Raw genomic sequence first — 16,149 nt, 5'->3', positions numbered from 1 at the left:
CATACTAAACCTAGCCAATTTTTTTAAATTTTCATTCCTCAAATACGATTCAAAAACGCAAAAATACTTTGATATCCGTGACGTCACAGCTGATATTGCGTTTGAGCACTAAAATAAATTCCTGTTCTTCAATAACAATAAGCCTTTGCGGCAAAGAAATGTGAACAGAGTTTAGAAATAGTATTAGAGCCGCCTAAGCATTAGTATATCCCTTTAAGAATTTAAATGGGTGCCCACAATTTCGCGCTTCAAAACGCGGCGAGCTCAACTACTAAGCTACCAAGCTGTGCAAGAAAGCCAGCCTCGCAGGTCATTAACGAAAACGGACGCGCAGACGCGTTTGGGAGAGCCTATATCAGCAGGAAGGCGAGTGTGCAAGGAGGACGACGACGGCTGAAAGCGGTCGAAGAGTCAGGCCCACTACTAACATCAAGAAGCACGATGGCGCACACTTGCCAGCAGATTCCGCATTCTCACAGCGGACAGTTAAAGATTTTCTACTGTTCATCGAGAGGAGCGCAGTTTGTATTTATTAAGGAAATGTCTGCATTCTTTGACGAACCATGGTCCCGTCTATATAATCCCCGGGTTCTGTTTGTGCTACTACAACTCGAACCATTAAAATTTCAGTTACGCGTGATCGTTCCTCAAAACAAGCCCGCAAATACAATGAAGATTGAATTTGATGACATATTTGCTCCCAATTCTAAAATCTTGCCCACTAGATATTTACGCGGCCTGCTACAAGGTAATTTAACGCAAATGGGAGTCAATGCAATAACGAGGGGTACATCAATGAGAGAAGAGAACGCGGGTGTGGGTACTTTTCTCGATACACTATCCGGGTCTTATTCATTACGACTTCCTGAATTTACACCCATATTTGGGGCAGCATTATTGGCGATTATTTTTTGCTCTTCAACAACTTCCATTAAATTCTTGTAGTGACCTATCCCCTGTCAGTGTGCACAGCACTCACCTCATTCCCAGACGATACAGTTTTTCAATGTATTATAATCAGTACCCCTCTTAGCTTACGCCTGGAGCGCTTGAGATGGGCAACAGGTTATTGTGGTTTGTTTTTAAATGAAATAGCCGACGCACTTGCGCGTGCATCCTAGATGGACCAATCATGTCGGTTCGGCCGACTTCTGCTTGTATCACCGCGGCTAAGTTTAGAAACTTTTCTCTGATACAAGAATCTGCAAAACAGACATTTCAGATAACAGACTTCAACCATTTGCTTTTCCCACGAGACAAACAATGGTGCCCCACACGCAAATTGGGAATCTCCCTCACAAAATTACGCTGCCGCAGTTCGCTATTAAATTTTTATCTACGCAGGTCTGGTCTGGTGTCGTCTCTTCTATGCCGTATTTACAAATAACCTGGAACCACTGAACTGTTTTTTATTACCGTGCCGTCGATTTACAAGCCAGAGAAAGAAACCATTCCGAAAATTAGGCATTGCTGTAAGCACTCAAAATATGTCTCCTGTGGGGCGTCTGCATTGAGTTTTATGCACAGGAACGTATGCACGGTCGTCTGCGAATTGCTTTGTGGCACAAAGCGAATACCTGGTTAACTTACTTATTTAATCATTTATATATTTTCACAAAATTGCGAGTTGAAATTGAATTACTTTTATTATACCTTCCAATTTGCGATCCTTTCGAATAGCACAATTTTTTCCTCTGAGGGAAAAATAAATGCCTCTAAAATTAGTTGGCCTACTTAAATTTTTGTACATTTTCTTCTCTACCCTGGTATATACTTTCTCTCAAGCTTCATCTCTCCTCCACCGTTCGACCGACGGCTTCTTGACCACTCACGCGTGGTGGTTACGCGTCACACTATGGAGCAAGCAAACAAGCACTATGCCGCTACGCAACCGCCTTGAAGCGCGCGCATCGGCCCGATCTGGGCAGCGGATCCTGCGTGGGTCCCAGAGCATGAGCAGGTTGCCCCTCGCAGGCGCACATCGCTGTGCTGGATCGCGCGCCACGCTGTGCCAAGAGGTTACATTCTTTAATTTCTTTAAGGCCGTACCTGCAATGGCACTACACCCCTTCGATTCTGGTTGTAATGGTTAAGTATATATTTTTTCTAAGTCGCCCAAATTCATCTCCTCCCCCTATTTAAGCTTCCCCGGTCCCGCGTCTATATGCGTGAAAACACGGGCCTTTAAGCTAAGAATTGGACTAACCCTTGTATTCACGAACCTTTTCTTTGATTTGGTTTTTCGAAGTTAGGGGCGCAGATTTACTTACGAGGTGAACGAGGCGAAATGTGAGGAATATCCCAAATGAAATCTTTATTCTTCTCTTTATGGTTGCAGAAAACAACGGATGTAAGGGAAAAAGCCGCACGTAGCAGCTTGAAAGCCTTACGCTCCCTATGACCACAGTTGGCGAGGAACAGTTTAGGCATTACAAGTTTACACTGGATTGGAAGCATTTGAAACGCATGCTGAATTTGTAACTGGACAAGAGTACAATACATACATACATACATACATACATACATACATACATACATACATACATACATACATACATACATACATACATACATACATACATACATACATACATACATACATACATACATACATACATACATACATACATACATACATACATACATACATACATACATACATACATACATACATACATACATACATACATACATACATACATACATACACCCGCCGTGGTTGCTCAGTGGCTATGGTGTTGGGCTGCTGAGCACGAGGTCGCGGGATCGAATCCCGGCCACGGCGGCCGCATTTCGATGGGGGCGAAATGCGAAAACACCCGTGTGCTTAGATTTAGGTGCACGTTAAAGAACCCCAGGTGGTCAAAATTTCCGGAGTCCTCCACTACGGCGTGCCTCATAATCAGAAAGTGGTTTTGGCACGTAAAACCCCAAATATTATTATACATACATACATACATACATACATACATACATACATACATACATACATACATACATACATACACCCGCCGTGCTTGCTCAGTGGCTATGGTGTTGGGCTGCTGAGCACGAGGTCGCGGGATCGAATCCCGGCCACGGCGGCCGCATTTCGATGGGGGCGAAATGCGAAAACACCCGTGTGCTTAGATTTAGGTGCACGTTAAAGAACCCCAGGTGGTCAAAATTTCCGGAGTCCTCCACTACGGCGTGCCTCATAATCAGAAAGTGGTTTTGGCACGTAAAACCCCAAATATTATTATTACATACATACATACATACGTACATACATACATACATACATACATACATACATACATACATACATACATACATACATACATACATACATACATCAATGCACTCGACGAATATTTCACAATTACAATATCGAAACAAGGCAGTGGTTAACATAGCGGTACACACACACACACACACAAACGCGCGCGCGCGCGCAAATTATGAAGCTACAAATAATGCTGAAGCCCTAAACACAATTGATGACAGTGACAATCCGTTGCTAGAGATAAGGCTGGTATATGAACAATCTGAATGGTGTCAGAAACCGCACCGGCTTATGTATTTATAATTTGTATTCGCTTGTACTTCCTTTAATTTGACTCCAATTATTTCTATCCCGACCTAAGGTCCCGACTAGCGCCCATACATTTCTATGGGCAAAGGTTTTCGTAATTGCGATCATGAAACTGGCTCTCGCCGGATAACTTGAATTTAAATACGCGCCTGACCTGCAGTTGTGACCCAAATGGCTGCAGCGTCTGCCTTGGCGGCACTGTAGGAGACCACGGATGCGTCGAAGACATATTATCTCCCGCTGAAAACGCTGATTTTCGGCCTGCCCTCGGCAGAGTTTCAAACGAAAACGTTAACTGAAATAAATGATTCCTTATTTACCCGCGCAGATTTGCAGAAAACCGCATTTGCGGCGGCGGCAACAATCTTCGCGTTGGTTGGCGACGACGATGCGCCGCTTTCATTAAGAATGCTAATTCAGAAGAGAAGTTTGCTGCTTTAGTTGTTAAACTAGCGGCAAGTGCTTTCGACGTCTCGGAGTCTTACGTCACATTATCCTGAGTGATCTCGTTAGTCTAGGCGTGGGCCACTATCCTATTCGCGATAGTTGCACGGTAGTTGATATTGGGAACATCAAATGCGATATTCTGAATATAAAACGCGATGGTCCGCACGGAGGGCCTGTGGCCCATAGCGATAAAGAGTTCTGGGAGAGTCTAGCGACAGTGGACGTTAAGTGCAAATAAATGCTTATTCTGTGAAGGTATACTGTGCAGTTTTCATCCCTTTCTGGTTTCCAGAATCGGGGGCATACGCCATACGCCTTTTGTATATATATATATATACTCACACACACATCGGTGAGGATTTAGGCCACATCGTTTTCTATATTGAACCAATAAAAAACAGTGCGTGTTACATTCGGGGGCGTGTTAGAATCATGCAAATATTTCCAATTAAATGTACGGTGTGTTTGGACGTTTTTATGCCTTTTAATTCGACTCTCCAGATGATTCGATCGATTCCGTGGATTCAGTCAAGTTCGAATTAACGGAATTTGTTACTTTGAAGTTGCAAAAATGTATTGCAGGTGGCTGCTTCTGCAATATATTACTCATTGCTGAACAACTCTAGGAGGCCAAGATAAACGGCTTTCTGTTATGTCTTGCATCTGTGCAGTAGCAGAATTGAGCACTACAATTGCATCTTTATGATTAGGGGCGACACATGACTATCTCGGCATCTGCAAAATAATGCTCGTGCTGAAGAGCTACGCATATATAGCTACTTTCATAAGTCGTCAGGCCACTGCAAAGATAAAAGCTGCGGCTGGGCTGTGGGGTGCTTGCCCTGTGGTTATCCTGCGGCACTCCTAGTGTCTCCAAATATGTGGAGCACAAGGAGAAGTTCCAGTACTCTCCAGAAATTTAGAATTTTGGGTAAACCATGTAATTCCTACTGCAATGGCCAGCACCAGTTATGGTCACATATGCAGCAGCCTGAGAGCTCTTGGGTAGCAATGTACGAACATACATACATCATGGTGCCCAATGTATGTCTTGCAAGGCACAGTGGCGTATATATATATATATATATATATATATATATATATATATATATATATATATATATATATATATATATATATATATATATATATATATATTAATGATTCATGCAGCCAACAGCACTTGCATTTACTTTCGTACTTACATTACAGTTATGTTATTCCAAGTGGGTGAGCTGAATATTAGATAGTTGACAAACACTAGTCATCAGTCCCTGTGTCACCTTGAGTAGCTGCAAGTTGTCAGAAATAGCGGTGGAAGCAGAGCTTCGCATTTCACAGACGACAGTTAAGACAGATAAAATCGTTGCATTTTCCTTGGGCATTTTGTAAGTAAAATAAATCTCCATCAGCACTCAACCAAGTGAGGGGAGAGGGCATCGCCGCGACGCTACGTCACCCTCGCTCTCGGAAGCCTGTGTTGTCGGCGCGTTCCTTGTCCGCGAAAGCTCTCGCCTGCGTTTAACTGCGCCTAGGTGAGGCCAAATCAAAACGCGCCAAGCGTTTTAACGCCCTTGCTGGCCCGCGAGGACTGCTCTGTAGCGTTCATTTGGACCTTAATGCTTTCGCATTCACACATCATAAGAAGTGCTTAGGGGCCCTCGGATTTTTATCGCGTCAAGGAGCCCGTGTCGCAGAAATTCCGGCGATGGCATCCCGCGTCGACGTGGGATGTCGTTTCGGCAAACAAGAATTTCGAACCAAATTTCGAACCAAATTCCGAACCACGCGTACCCAACCACTCATCTACCACCAAAGTTGCTCGCACCTTGTCTTTCATTCTTTACAAGGTTATTCCTCGGAATTTTGAGAACGGCAGCCAACAAACAAATGGAATGAAAGAAAAAAACGCCGACAGCGCATGTCCCTTATGTTAGCTCTTCTCAGGCTGAAATATTAAAAGTACGAAACAATAACACGAGATTGACCCACGCAAGAGGCCGCGTTTCTACCAGAAAGCTTGCCTTCGTGCATAGCGTTCGCAGCCAGCGTTTCCCGCAAACGTTACGGTCACATAAGCTGCAGTTGCTGGGAAGCATGAAAAGCAGTAAGGTGCCTTTGAACGCTATCGCGTTCCACTCTTAATAAAGCGTCCTCCAAATTTTGGTATAACCCAAATCACTTCTTTGTACGCTCTTAGGCTATTGAGCACATGTTTCTTGTTGTCGGCACTGTCCAAATGTGTGCGTTATCGTGGAAGTTCATATTTCGCCAAGTTTGCTATAAACCTCTCGATTAGAGCACTCCATCGGCCATTTTTTTTAAACTCAAGGTACTGTTCCAGCCACTGTATAATCATTTGAGACATGACACATTTTCCTGTCTCACTTTCAAGATCACTAAGTTGAATGAAAAACATTAACAGTAACGTATGACAGCGGCGGACACTAAAACTTGCCACTTTGTTGCAGGTGGAAGCAAGCCCCGTGTTTCAACACCTCTGGTGATTCGCAAAATTCGCGAGTACAAGCAAGAGAATGGTGCTCTGTTTGCTTGGGAGATTCGTGAGCGACTACTATTTGATGGAGTTTGCCCTCGAGACTCTTTGCCCAGCATATCTTCTATCAATCGTATCCTGCGCCGAACGCTGGGGCGGTCAAAACCACAACGCCTCATGGCACCGAACCACATGGACATTGAACAGCACCCTCCTGCTTCCATGGGATTAGACACACAGAAAAGAACCTTCTTTATTAAGGATATTTTAGGTCGGCACATGTAACTATGCCACAACTCTTTTCAACACGTAGGTTTCTGGAAAAAGGTAGAGCTGGCGCTTGTTAGGCACAACTAATTTTGCTCTGTTGTTTAGTTGTACTGTTTTTGTGGTGTGAAATAAAGTTATACAAGAATGTTGGCTCAGAGTTTCCCGAAGTGCTTTCACGTATATGAACAGGCTTGCATCTTCACTGCTTAGCTTTGCCTGAATGTTTTTTTTTTTTCTGAATCAGAATCCACTTTATTTCCAACACACCAGTTCGGGGTACCCAGGCAAAAAGCTGTAGACAGCATGAATCTCAAACCAATATTACAAACATTTGCACACTTCAACCTGCAAAGCAACAATTCCAAATAATCACTTTTTTTTTGTTGCACAGAATCCAGAAAGAGAATATTCGGTAGCTAGTGCACTAGTAGTGATGTGTTAGTTATGTAGAAACTTCTGGCGCTGAGAGGTGGATCGTCCACATCTGCCAAAGTTAACAAGTACGTACATCTTCGCAGCAAATCTATAGGTGACTTATATTCTGCGAAACTGATCTATAGGCTTTAAAAACGGAATCCACGAATCAGTAAGAACCTGGCTATGCTGTTCAGGCCAAGGAATGCTAATACGTTCTTGGTCCCGAAAACTGTTATTTAATGTTTGCACATTATTACAGTTTTTTTTCATCAAATACATTTTTTAATATCGCTTATATTAGATAGTTCGATTCCACCTCTCTCGAGGCAGATTACTTTAAAAGGTAGACATTATTTGTGCAACAAATTCCGGTGTTCGGTTAGCTAATTTGCAAAATTTTATTTGCAGTCGAACCTCGTTATAACGAAGTCGCATAGGACACGAAAATACCTTCGTTATACTCTATGTTCGTTATAAGCATACACGCAGATATCGTCGAAAAAAAAAAAATCGCGGTCAAGCGAGATCAACGCAAACTGGGTTCCTCCAACGGGACAGAAAAGGGTCTCCTGCGGATTTTGATGACACGTCAACATCTTGCCGTGCCGATAGTAGGCACGGCGGACAACAATAAATTACCACTGCTTCGCCACGAGTACGCAACTGTGCGATCATTGTTACCATCCGGGACTTGGCTTGCCGGCTACGGTCCAACCAATTTGCGCCACTGGCCAGGACGCAAGCCGCCTATCGCCGACAGAGATTTCGGACATGGAGGGGGCCCCGCACCTGGATCCGTACTCCGCAACTATACAGGCCGTCAATCTATAGTGTCTTACGTCACGCTCGATTGCCGGTAATGTCTACGAGTGCGAACATACTCGCGGTGAGCTTCCCGAGGCGTCATGTCACCAGCATCTCCACCGACTGCACTGCTTAGCCTAACCAGTAACGTATCATTGGCGAACAAAGTTTCAGTTTCGTGCCAGTCGACATTGCGGCAACTTATTTGGTCATGGCCGCCATGTTCGCACATGAGACGTGGGCAATGCTGAACACCGTGCGGATCAGGGCAGGATTAAGAAAAATGTGGGCCCTGGAATAACGCGCATGCAGGTCCCCTTTCCCTATACTGACTCCCCCCCCCCCCCCCCACATCGCCTGCTACGCTACTGGAAATATGCCATGTTTCATTTTAATTCCACCAAATTAAAAAGAACGAAGTGTGATCAACGGGATTATTATTATTGTTATTATTATAAAGAAAACAACAAAACTTGCTTGAAACGCGTGCTGTTGTAAACACCAACACTTATGTTCACTTTGTGATTAATCTGCATTCTGTTTTCAGCAAAAGCTAGGCTTTAAGGAAAAGTTTAGTGCACTCAAGACGAACAAGAACGTAGAAAAGACAACACAGATCAGATGTCGATCCTTCTGAAGCTAGGAATTCGTTTGCATCACCAAGTTTAATCCCGTGAGGAGACGCATGGTTGTATCCAAAACATTATTTATTAAAATTCAAGCATCAGACTGCAGTAATCGTTGTACACGTTACTCTATAAATATGCAATACATATATACAATACTTAAGGCAATGCAAACCACATAAAAATGCACTAGAATACAGATGAAAATTACCAACTGTAATTTGAAAACCTTATTTGAAAATATTTTCGTTAAAGGTAAGACAAGCAAGGACGACACCAAATAAACGTGGCACTATCAAAAACAACAAAAATACAGTTCTTTATAAGCACGCTAAATATCACAAGAGACGAATAACGAAGATTTGCATATCTTGAATTACACTGCTCAGCGTTTCATTGGCGTTTCATTGGTTTTAGGTGTTTCCCCTTGCCGCTCGTCTCCAGACAGCACGTATACTGGACAGACGGACTGACAGGAAACCGCGAAAACTCTTCCAAGCAAACGCACCTCGCTTCGTAAGAAAGAGGGCCCCGCCGGTGTGGCGGGGGATTCCTGTTTTTGCAGTTTGACAAGCTCTCCCCAAATGATCAGGCTAAACGCATGCTGTTACATTCGGCGGGGCGCCCGATCTGCTCGTTCTGGTTTTCTCATTTCATACATGTCGCTCGAAGTTCCGTTGCCCATGGTTCCATATACTAAGCAGGTTAGAATAAATGGGTCCCCTTCTCCTACTGCCCGAGGTGAGGCCCTGGGCTGTAGCCCCCTTAGCCCCCACTTAATCCAGCGCTGCGTGCGAATGTCCGAAATTTTGGTTATTTCCGTTATTTATTGGTGCTAGGGGTATCTATACCCAGAGACAACAATGACGTCTTGTGGATGTCTTTTGGACATCCACTGCCAGGACGTATGATGTGTCGAATTCGTCCGGCAGACGTCCCTCACATTATCGTTTGACCACACTTTCCGTACGTGTCCTACGGACATCCCTTGCATGTCCATGAAGGACATCATGGGGACATGCTGCATACATTTTACGGACATATGCTTGTGCTTTTTGCACATTGTTTACGATAACGTATATTTCGGTCGCAGGACACACTATGCACAGATGCAACGGGCCCACGCATCAATTAGGTGCACACGCTACGCGCGCACACACGGTTGCGGCAGTGCAGTGTATATATATATATATATATATATATATATATATATATATATATATATGCTTAGAAAGGGGGTCAACCGAGGGCCTCGATTTTTATTAATCATAAGAAGCCAACAAACAAAGACACCAAGGACAACACAGGGTAAGTTAATTACTTGTACTTATACTAATTGAAATAAAGGCAATGAGCAAAACGAGAACAAAGTGAAAGCAGGAACCAACTTTCGACAAGTGGACTTGTCTTCAAGGCGACATACGCTTTCCTCGCCACAGTATACATAGGTGGGGTTCCTCTAAAGGGGAGAGGGCGTAAGGCGGGTGGGTGCGGCGACGAGCGAAGGTGCGTTCGGCGAGGGTGTCGAACTGAGAATAGAGAACTGTGCACAAGGCCAGGGACATGGCCGTCTGTCAATCACGTGTCGACGGCCGTGTGTCAGCCGGCGTGTCTGGTGGTCGTGGGCTATAGTGTCTCTGAAAGAAATAACCGGTGCTCGAAAAAAAAAAAACAAACAGAGAGAGAGAGAGAGAGAGAGAGAGAAATTGAATAAATAAATAAATAAATGAAAGAAAAAAAAGCGGCTAAGCAACCAAACTAAGCGTTGTTGCCTATAGCTTGAAATTTAGCATAGCAAATAGATTCTAAAGCTCCCTTTGAAATGTTTGTGCCTATTGGTTGCAATGTCTTGAACTTATGGATAAGGTACGATTCTTTGTATTTTCTTGCTCATTCAGAACGGAAATTTGACTATAAGATGTAGAGCTTAAGTTCATCAAAGTGATGACCTGGTTGGTTGAAATGCACGGCGATGGCTTTGTCAAGTTTTTTAGCTGTGTCAGTGTGATGTCCTTTTAATCTAACGTTCATTGATTGTCCCGTTTCACCGATATATTAGAAGGAATATTCAAGCATATAAATCCCATCATCAGAAAGGCCGCTTTTATCTTCTCCCTAAAATACATAAATAAGTTCCAGTTGAAGAAATATTTACAGCAGGAATGCCAGGTCGGCCTATTGCGTCTAACAACAACACACCTACCGAGTCACTATCTAAATTCTTAAATCACTACCTGTCAAACATCCACACCACCCTCCCATCTTTTGTTCAAGACATGCTGCACTTCTTTCGTATTCGCGACGGCATCAACGCCAACCAAATCCTTTCCGACCGCGCTATTCTAGTCTCTTTGGATGTTTCTGCCGTTTACACTAACATACCCATGGGCAAAGTAATTGAAGCTGTTTCGAAATCTCTCATAATCAATCCCCAAGCGCATGCTCCTGAAGTATGCCTGTCACTCCTTAGGTTAGTTCTCACGCTCAACTATTTCGAATTTGATTCTATTCACTACCTGAAAACTTTCGGCACGTATGGGAACATCATTTGCTCCCACGTAGGCGAACAATTTCATGGGACATGTTGAAGCAGACCTGTTGAAATCCTACCCTTTAAAACCACACACCTATCTTCGTTACACTGACGACATATAATATGGAATATAGCGTGTTAACTGATTTAATTAACCGTTTCAATTGCTTTCACTCGAGTATTAAATTTACTGCTCACCACTCTCCTAGTCAGATCAACTTCCTCGACATGACGGTCTACATAGAAGATGGAAAACTGAGAACAACATCTTGCCTAAGGATAGCCAGCAATATTTAGACTACAACGGTCATCACACACGACACTGCAAGCAAGGAATTTTTGTCGGACAAGCGAAATGAATAAGAATAATCTGCAGCGAAGACCACGATTATATCCACCATCTAAATTACCCTAAAACAACGCTAGCAGAAAGAAACTATCCACAAGTTGCTCTTGATAGAGCTTATGATGTTGCATCAGGATTGGAAAGACAATCAGAATTAGCAAAGAAACCGCCTACACTCGAATCTCTCAGACCGCCAGCCTTTATTACAAAATATTCCAATGCACTCCCAAACATAAACAGCATCCTACGAAACTACCACCCAATATTATCAAGTAACGAGCGTCTGAGAAAAGCGTTCCCGGATGTGCCAACGTTTACCTATTGCTGCAACAGGAACATTAAAGACATGTTAGTCCACGCAAAAGTGAGCCGTCATTCCCCCATAATAAAAGCATGTTGTCACCCCAGGTGCAAAACGTGCAGGCACCTTCAAATTGACATTAAAATTAAAAGCACCACAAATTGTTATACACACGAAGTCAAATCTAGCTTTACTTGTGCAAGTTCGAATGTGATTTATATGCTTGAATGTTCATTCTGTAAAAAACAATTTATATAGGTGAAACGGGACAATCAATGAATGTCATATTAAATGGACATCGCACGGACACAGCTAAAAAACTTGACAAAGCTGTTGCCGAGCATTTCAACCAACCAGGTCATAACTTTGATGAACTTAAACTCTTCATCTTACAGTCAAATTTACATTCTGAACGAGAAAGAAAATACAGAGAATCATACCTTATTCATAAGTTCAAGACATTGCAACCAACAGGCATAAACGTTTCAAAGGGAGCTTCAGAATCTATTCGCTATGCTAAATTTCAAGCAATAGGCGATAACACTTAGTTAGGTTGCTTAGTGGTTTCCCTTTCCTTCTTTCCGTTCTTTTTTCTTTTATTTATTTATTTATTCTATTTCAATATTTTTTTTTTACGAGCACCCGTTTCTGCCGCTCCTTTTTTAAATCTTTTTTGGAGGCACGATAGCCCACGACCACCAGACACACCGGCTGACACACAGCCGTTGACACATGATTAACAGATGGCCGTGTCCCTGGCCTAGCTCACAGCACTCCTTTATTCTCAATTCGACACCCCCACTGCTAACACACCTTCGCTCGTTGCCGCACCCACCTGCCTTACGCCCTCTCCCCTTTAGAAGAACCACACCTATATATACTGTGGCGAGGAACGCATATGTCATCTCGAATAAGACAAGTCCACTTGTCAAAACGTTGGCTCCTGCTTTCACCTTGTTCTCATTTTGCTCATCGTCTTGAATTTCAATCATCGACTTCCACCTGTTTTCCCTTTAACTGAAATAAAGAAATTATAAATTCATGGAATTGAAAGTGGATGAAAAAACAACTTGAAGCAGGTGGGGAAGGATCCCCCGTCTTCGCATCACACGAGCGATCCTCTACCAATTGAGCTACTGCCCGGTGCCGTCTTCCCATCTACTTTCTGGGATATTTATGTGTTACTACTAGAACTAACCCTGGGGGTGTTAGCCAGCACCACCACTCACAAACCTTGGTGGCGGATGTGGAACATCCTACCTGCCGCAGGTGTCACGAGTATGTGATGTTTTTGGGTGAAGGCAATTAGTCAATAAACCCACACGTGCTACCTGAAGGCATTATTGTTGCCGGATTCGAGACCCTCGTTATGTAATGAACGAAGAAAGGGGGTTAACCGAGGGGCCTGATTTTTATTAATCATATCATAAGAAGCCAACAAACAAAGACACCAAGGAAAACACAGGGGAAATTACTTGCACTTACTAATTGAAATAAAGAAAATATAAATTAATGAAATTGAAAGAGCATGAAAAAACAACTTGCTGCAGGTGGGGAATGATCCCATGTCTTAGCATTATGTGTGCGATGCTCTACTAACTGAGCTACCGTGGCACTGTCTTCCCATCCACTTTCTGGGGTACTTAATTATGTGTTACTAATAAAACTAACCCTGGGAGCGCCGCCACTCACAAACCTTGGTGGCAAATGTGGAGCACCCTTTCTTCCGCAGGTGTGAGTACGTGATCTTTTTGGGAGGAGGCAACTGGTCAATAAACCCAAAGCTGGTCATCAGAAGCCAACAATTGTTTGTTGGCATCTTATGATATATATATATATATATATATATATATATATATATATGCTCCTCATTCTTGTAGACCTTCCGCCAAGTGCAAGTGGCTTATTGAACTAACTGACCTTTTCAAAGTATATCGCATCGGAATATTCATAAGTAACACATACACATGAGCTGCACACATGATACCATCGGACTGTGATTCGAACATGTGAGAAAATAAATTCTGTTACGAGGAAACTCAAAGAGAAAGTCTCAATTTGAGGATGAATATTCCCGTGCACAACGAAAAAGGTCCATGCGGGATAACCGTGGGACATCCGCAGTAGGATATACGAAACAGGTCCATGTGAGGCATCCTTGGGACATTCGTGGTAGACTATATGAAATTGGATGTCCGGTGGATGTCTCATTTGTCTCCAAATGGTGCATGGACGTTGGGATACGATTCGAATGTCCTACAGACGAAGTATTTCACTGGGTAGGAACCTTAGCTAGTGGTAGATGGTGGTGCCGCAGGAATTGTGTAGGTGCAAAAAATCAGGCATCTGAAAAATTCATCGGTGACTTCATTTGACATCTTTGGAACCAGAATATATATTTTGAGACATGTGCAAATAAAAATTTGCTTCGCTTAATGGATACTGTGTCAGATCCCGCATTTCCGATGTCATTGTAGCAGGTGAATGCTCCATTGAAATAAAGCAAATGACCAGCAAAACTTTATACTTACTTCGTTATATTCAATAATTTGTTACATCCGTGCTCGTTATATCGAGGTTCGACTGCATTCATTTTAGGGAAAGTGCTGGAATTGTTGAAGTGAAGCCTAAGAGTAATTTGATTGTTCATTTAACAGAAATATTATGGTAGCCGCGCTATTCTTGAGATATTTCCATAATTGTAGTATGACATATACTGGTGTTCCAGTTTCCCAAAAGGCCCCTTTGTGCACTGTGCGAGAAAACAGGGTACCTGTGTATTTTCTAGCACCATTTTGATTATTTATCAATCAGAACTTGTGCTAGTATGAGGATTCTTCGTGAACAAATGTAACCTCATTACCAGTGAGCTATAATTCCACAACTGCAACATGAAATCGTGAAGTCAGCAATTAAAATGTTAATTTGTGAAATTTAGCTAAGTGAACATCGCAATTCGTAATGCAAGTAATGTTCACCTCTTCTAGTAATATCTAGTATAAGAGGTGGAATAATGCCATCTGCCACAAGCAATTGTTTAAAAATCTGTTTGATATACATAAAAGAAAGAAAAGGTCACTATATGCACATTCTTAAACCTTGTTCGCACTTTGTAGCAGGAGTACACCAAGAAATTGAGTTACCTAGTGGAGTTACACTTGCCTGAAGTATGGTCAACATTGTATAAACAGAATAGTCTTTTCTTCATAGTGGTTGAGTATGTACTCTGCCATTACAAATAGTACTAGAGATGCTTGTACTGCTGTTACATCCAATTAAGAAAACACTGACTATTTATTATTTCTGTCAAACATCACTTTTGCAATATAAAATAATTTTCTTACGGTAATGTTCTTCTGCCCTTTCCTATTTTGCAGAAAGAGAAAATATTTTTTTATAGCGAGCAAGTAGCTTTGTATTGAAGGGTTGTTTCTTGGTTTTTTTGTAAAGATTTTCTTTTTGTGCATGGCTTCCTGGTGGGTGTCAGTAACACAAGGGTTCTGAGGAGTGGCCATTGCTTTTCTGCATTGTCATTTACATGAATGATGCTGAAAACTCTCTTAGTAGACATAAAAACTATAACACAGTGCAAGCTGCTACATGCATGCTGGAACTTTCGTAGGTACAGTGTATATTCTCTTTGTTTCTCTTCTATCTTGTCCCTATCTTTTCTAACCTAACCGCTACAGAATTCTGCATAGCGCAAAAAGGGGTGAAAGATGAACAAAGTACACAAGACAGGTGCTTGTTTCATGTACTTTGTTCATCTTTTGTCTCTTTTTGTGTTATCCAACGTTATGGATCTGTACCAACTAGCCCTATCACAGCACTTGCTAAGCTCCACAAGCCCTCAATCCCCTTCCCTTTGCTGGCCAGAATTCCAGAGTCAGTTTCAAGCTAGGCAGCAACGGTGTGGCTAGCAGAACCTTTCCTTTGCCTTCCTTTCCCTCCTCCAACAAATAATATAGCATGTAAATACATAGTGGGTATAAAAATTGTGAAAATGTTTTTTGTGGGTCCTTTAGAAGGCCCCTGAATCACTCTGAGCTTGGAAATTTGTTATATAAAGTGGTAACTGTGTACGAGCCTACAATGAACATAGAGCCACAAAAATTCTTTACAGTGATGCCATAATAGCCGAGTTCCGGGCATTTCAAGAACGACTATGTGGTTGCTTAGGTTTATCACTCGCCTTTGCTACCCTCCCCACAGGTGCTCTGTCCTCCTTGCCACATACTCTCACCAACTCCATGCAGTGCAGAAAAATCTACGGGTTGCATCAGTACACCAGAAGAAAGGCTGCCCCATTGTGCGTCCCTAATCATCCTCCATAT

At 42.6% G+C, this 16,149-nt stretch overlaps 1 protein-coding gene across 1 annotated transcript in view; it reads left to right on the top strand.

The window, feature by feature from the left end:
- LOC139061352 (paired box protein Pax-1-like) overlaps positions 1-6,914 on the top strand; it is a 28,509-nt gene extending 21,595 nt beyond the window's left edge. The window contains exon 3 of the mRNA XM_070541307.1: positions 6,493-6,914. Coding sequence (XP_070397408.1) covers positions 6,493-6,803 — 311 coding nt within the window. The 3' untranslated portion in view covers positions 6,804-6,914. The remainder of the gene's footprint in view (positions 1-6,492) is intronic.
- Positions 6,915-16,149: the final 9,235 nt, after the last annotated feature.

The sequence above is a fragment of the Dermacentor albipictus genome, chromosome 1, assembly GCF_038994185.2.
Source record: "Dermacentor albipictus isolate Rhodes 1998 colony chromosome 1, USDA_Dalb.pri_finalv2, whole genome shotgun sequence".
NCBI lineage: Eukaryota > Metazoa > Arthropoda > Arachnida > Ixodida > Ixodidae > Dermacentor > Dermacentor albipictus.
This window is presented reverse-complemented; position numbering and strand designations above follow the sequence as displayed.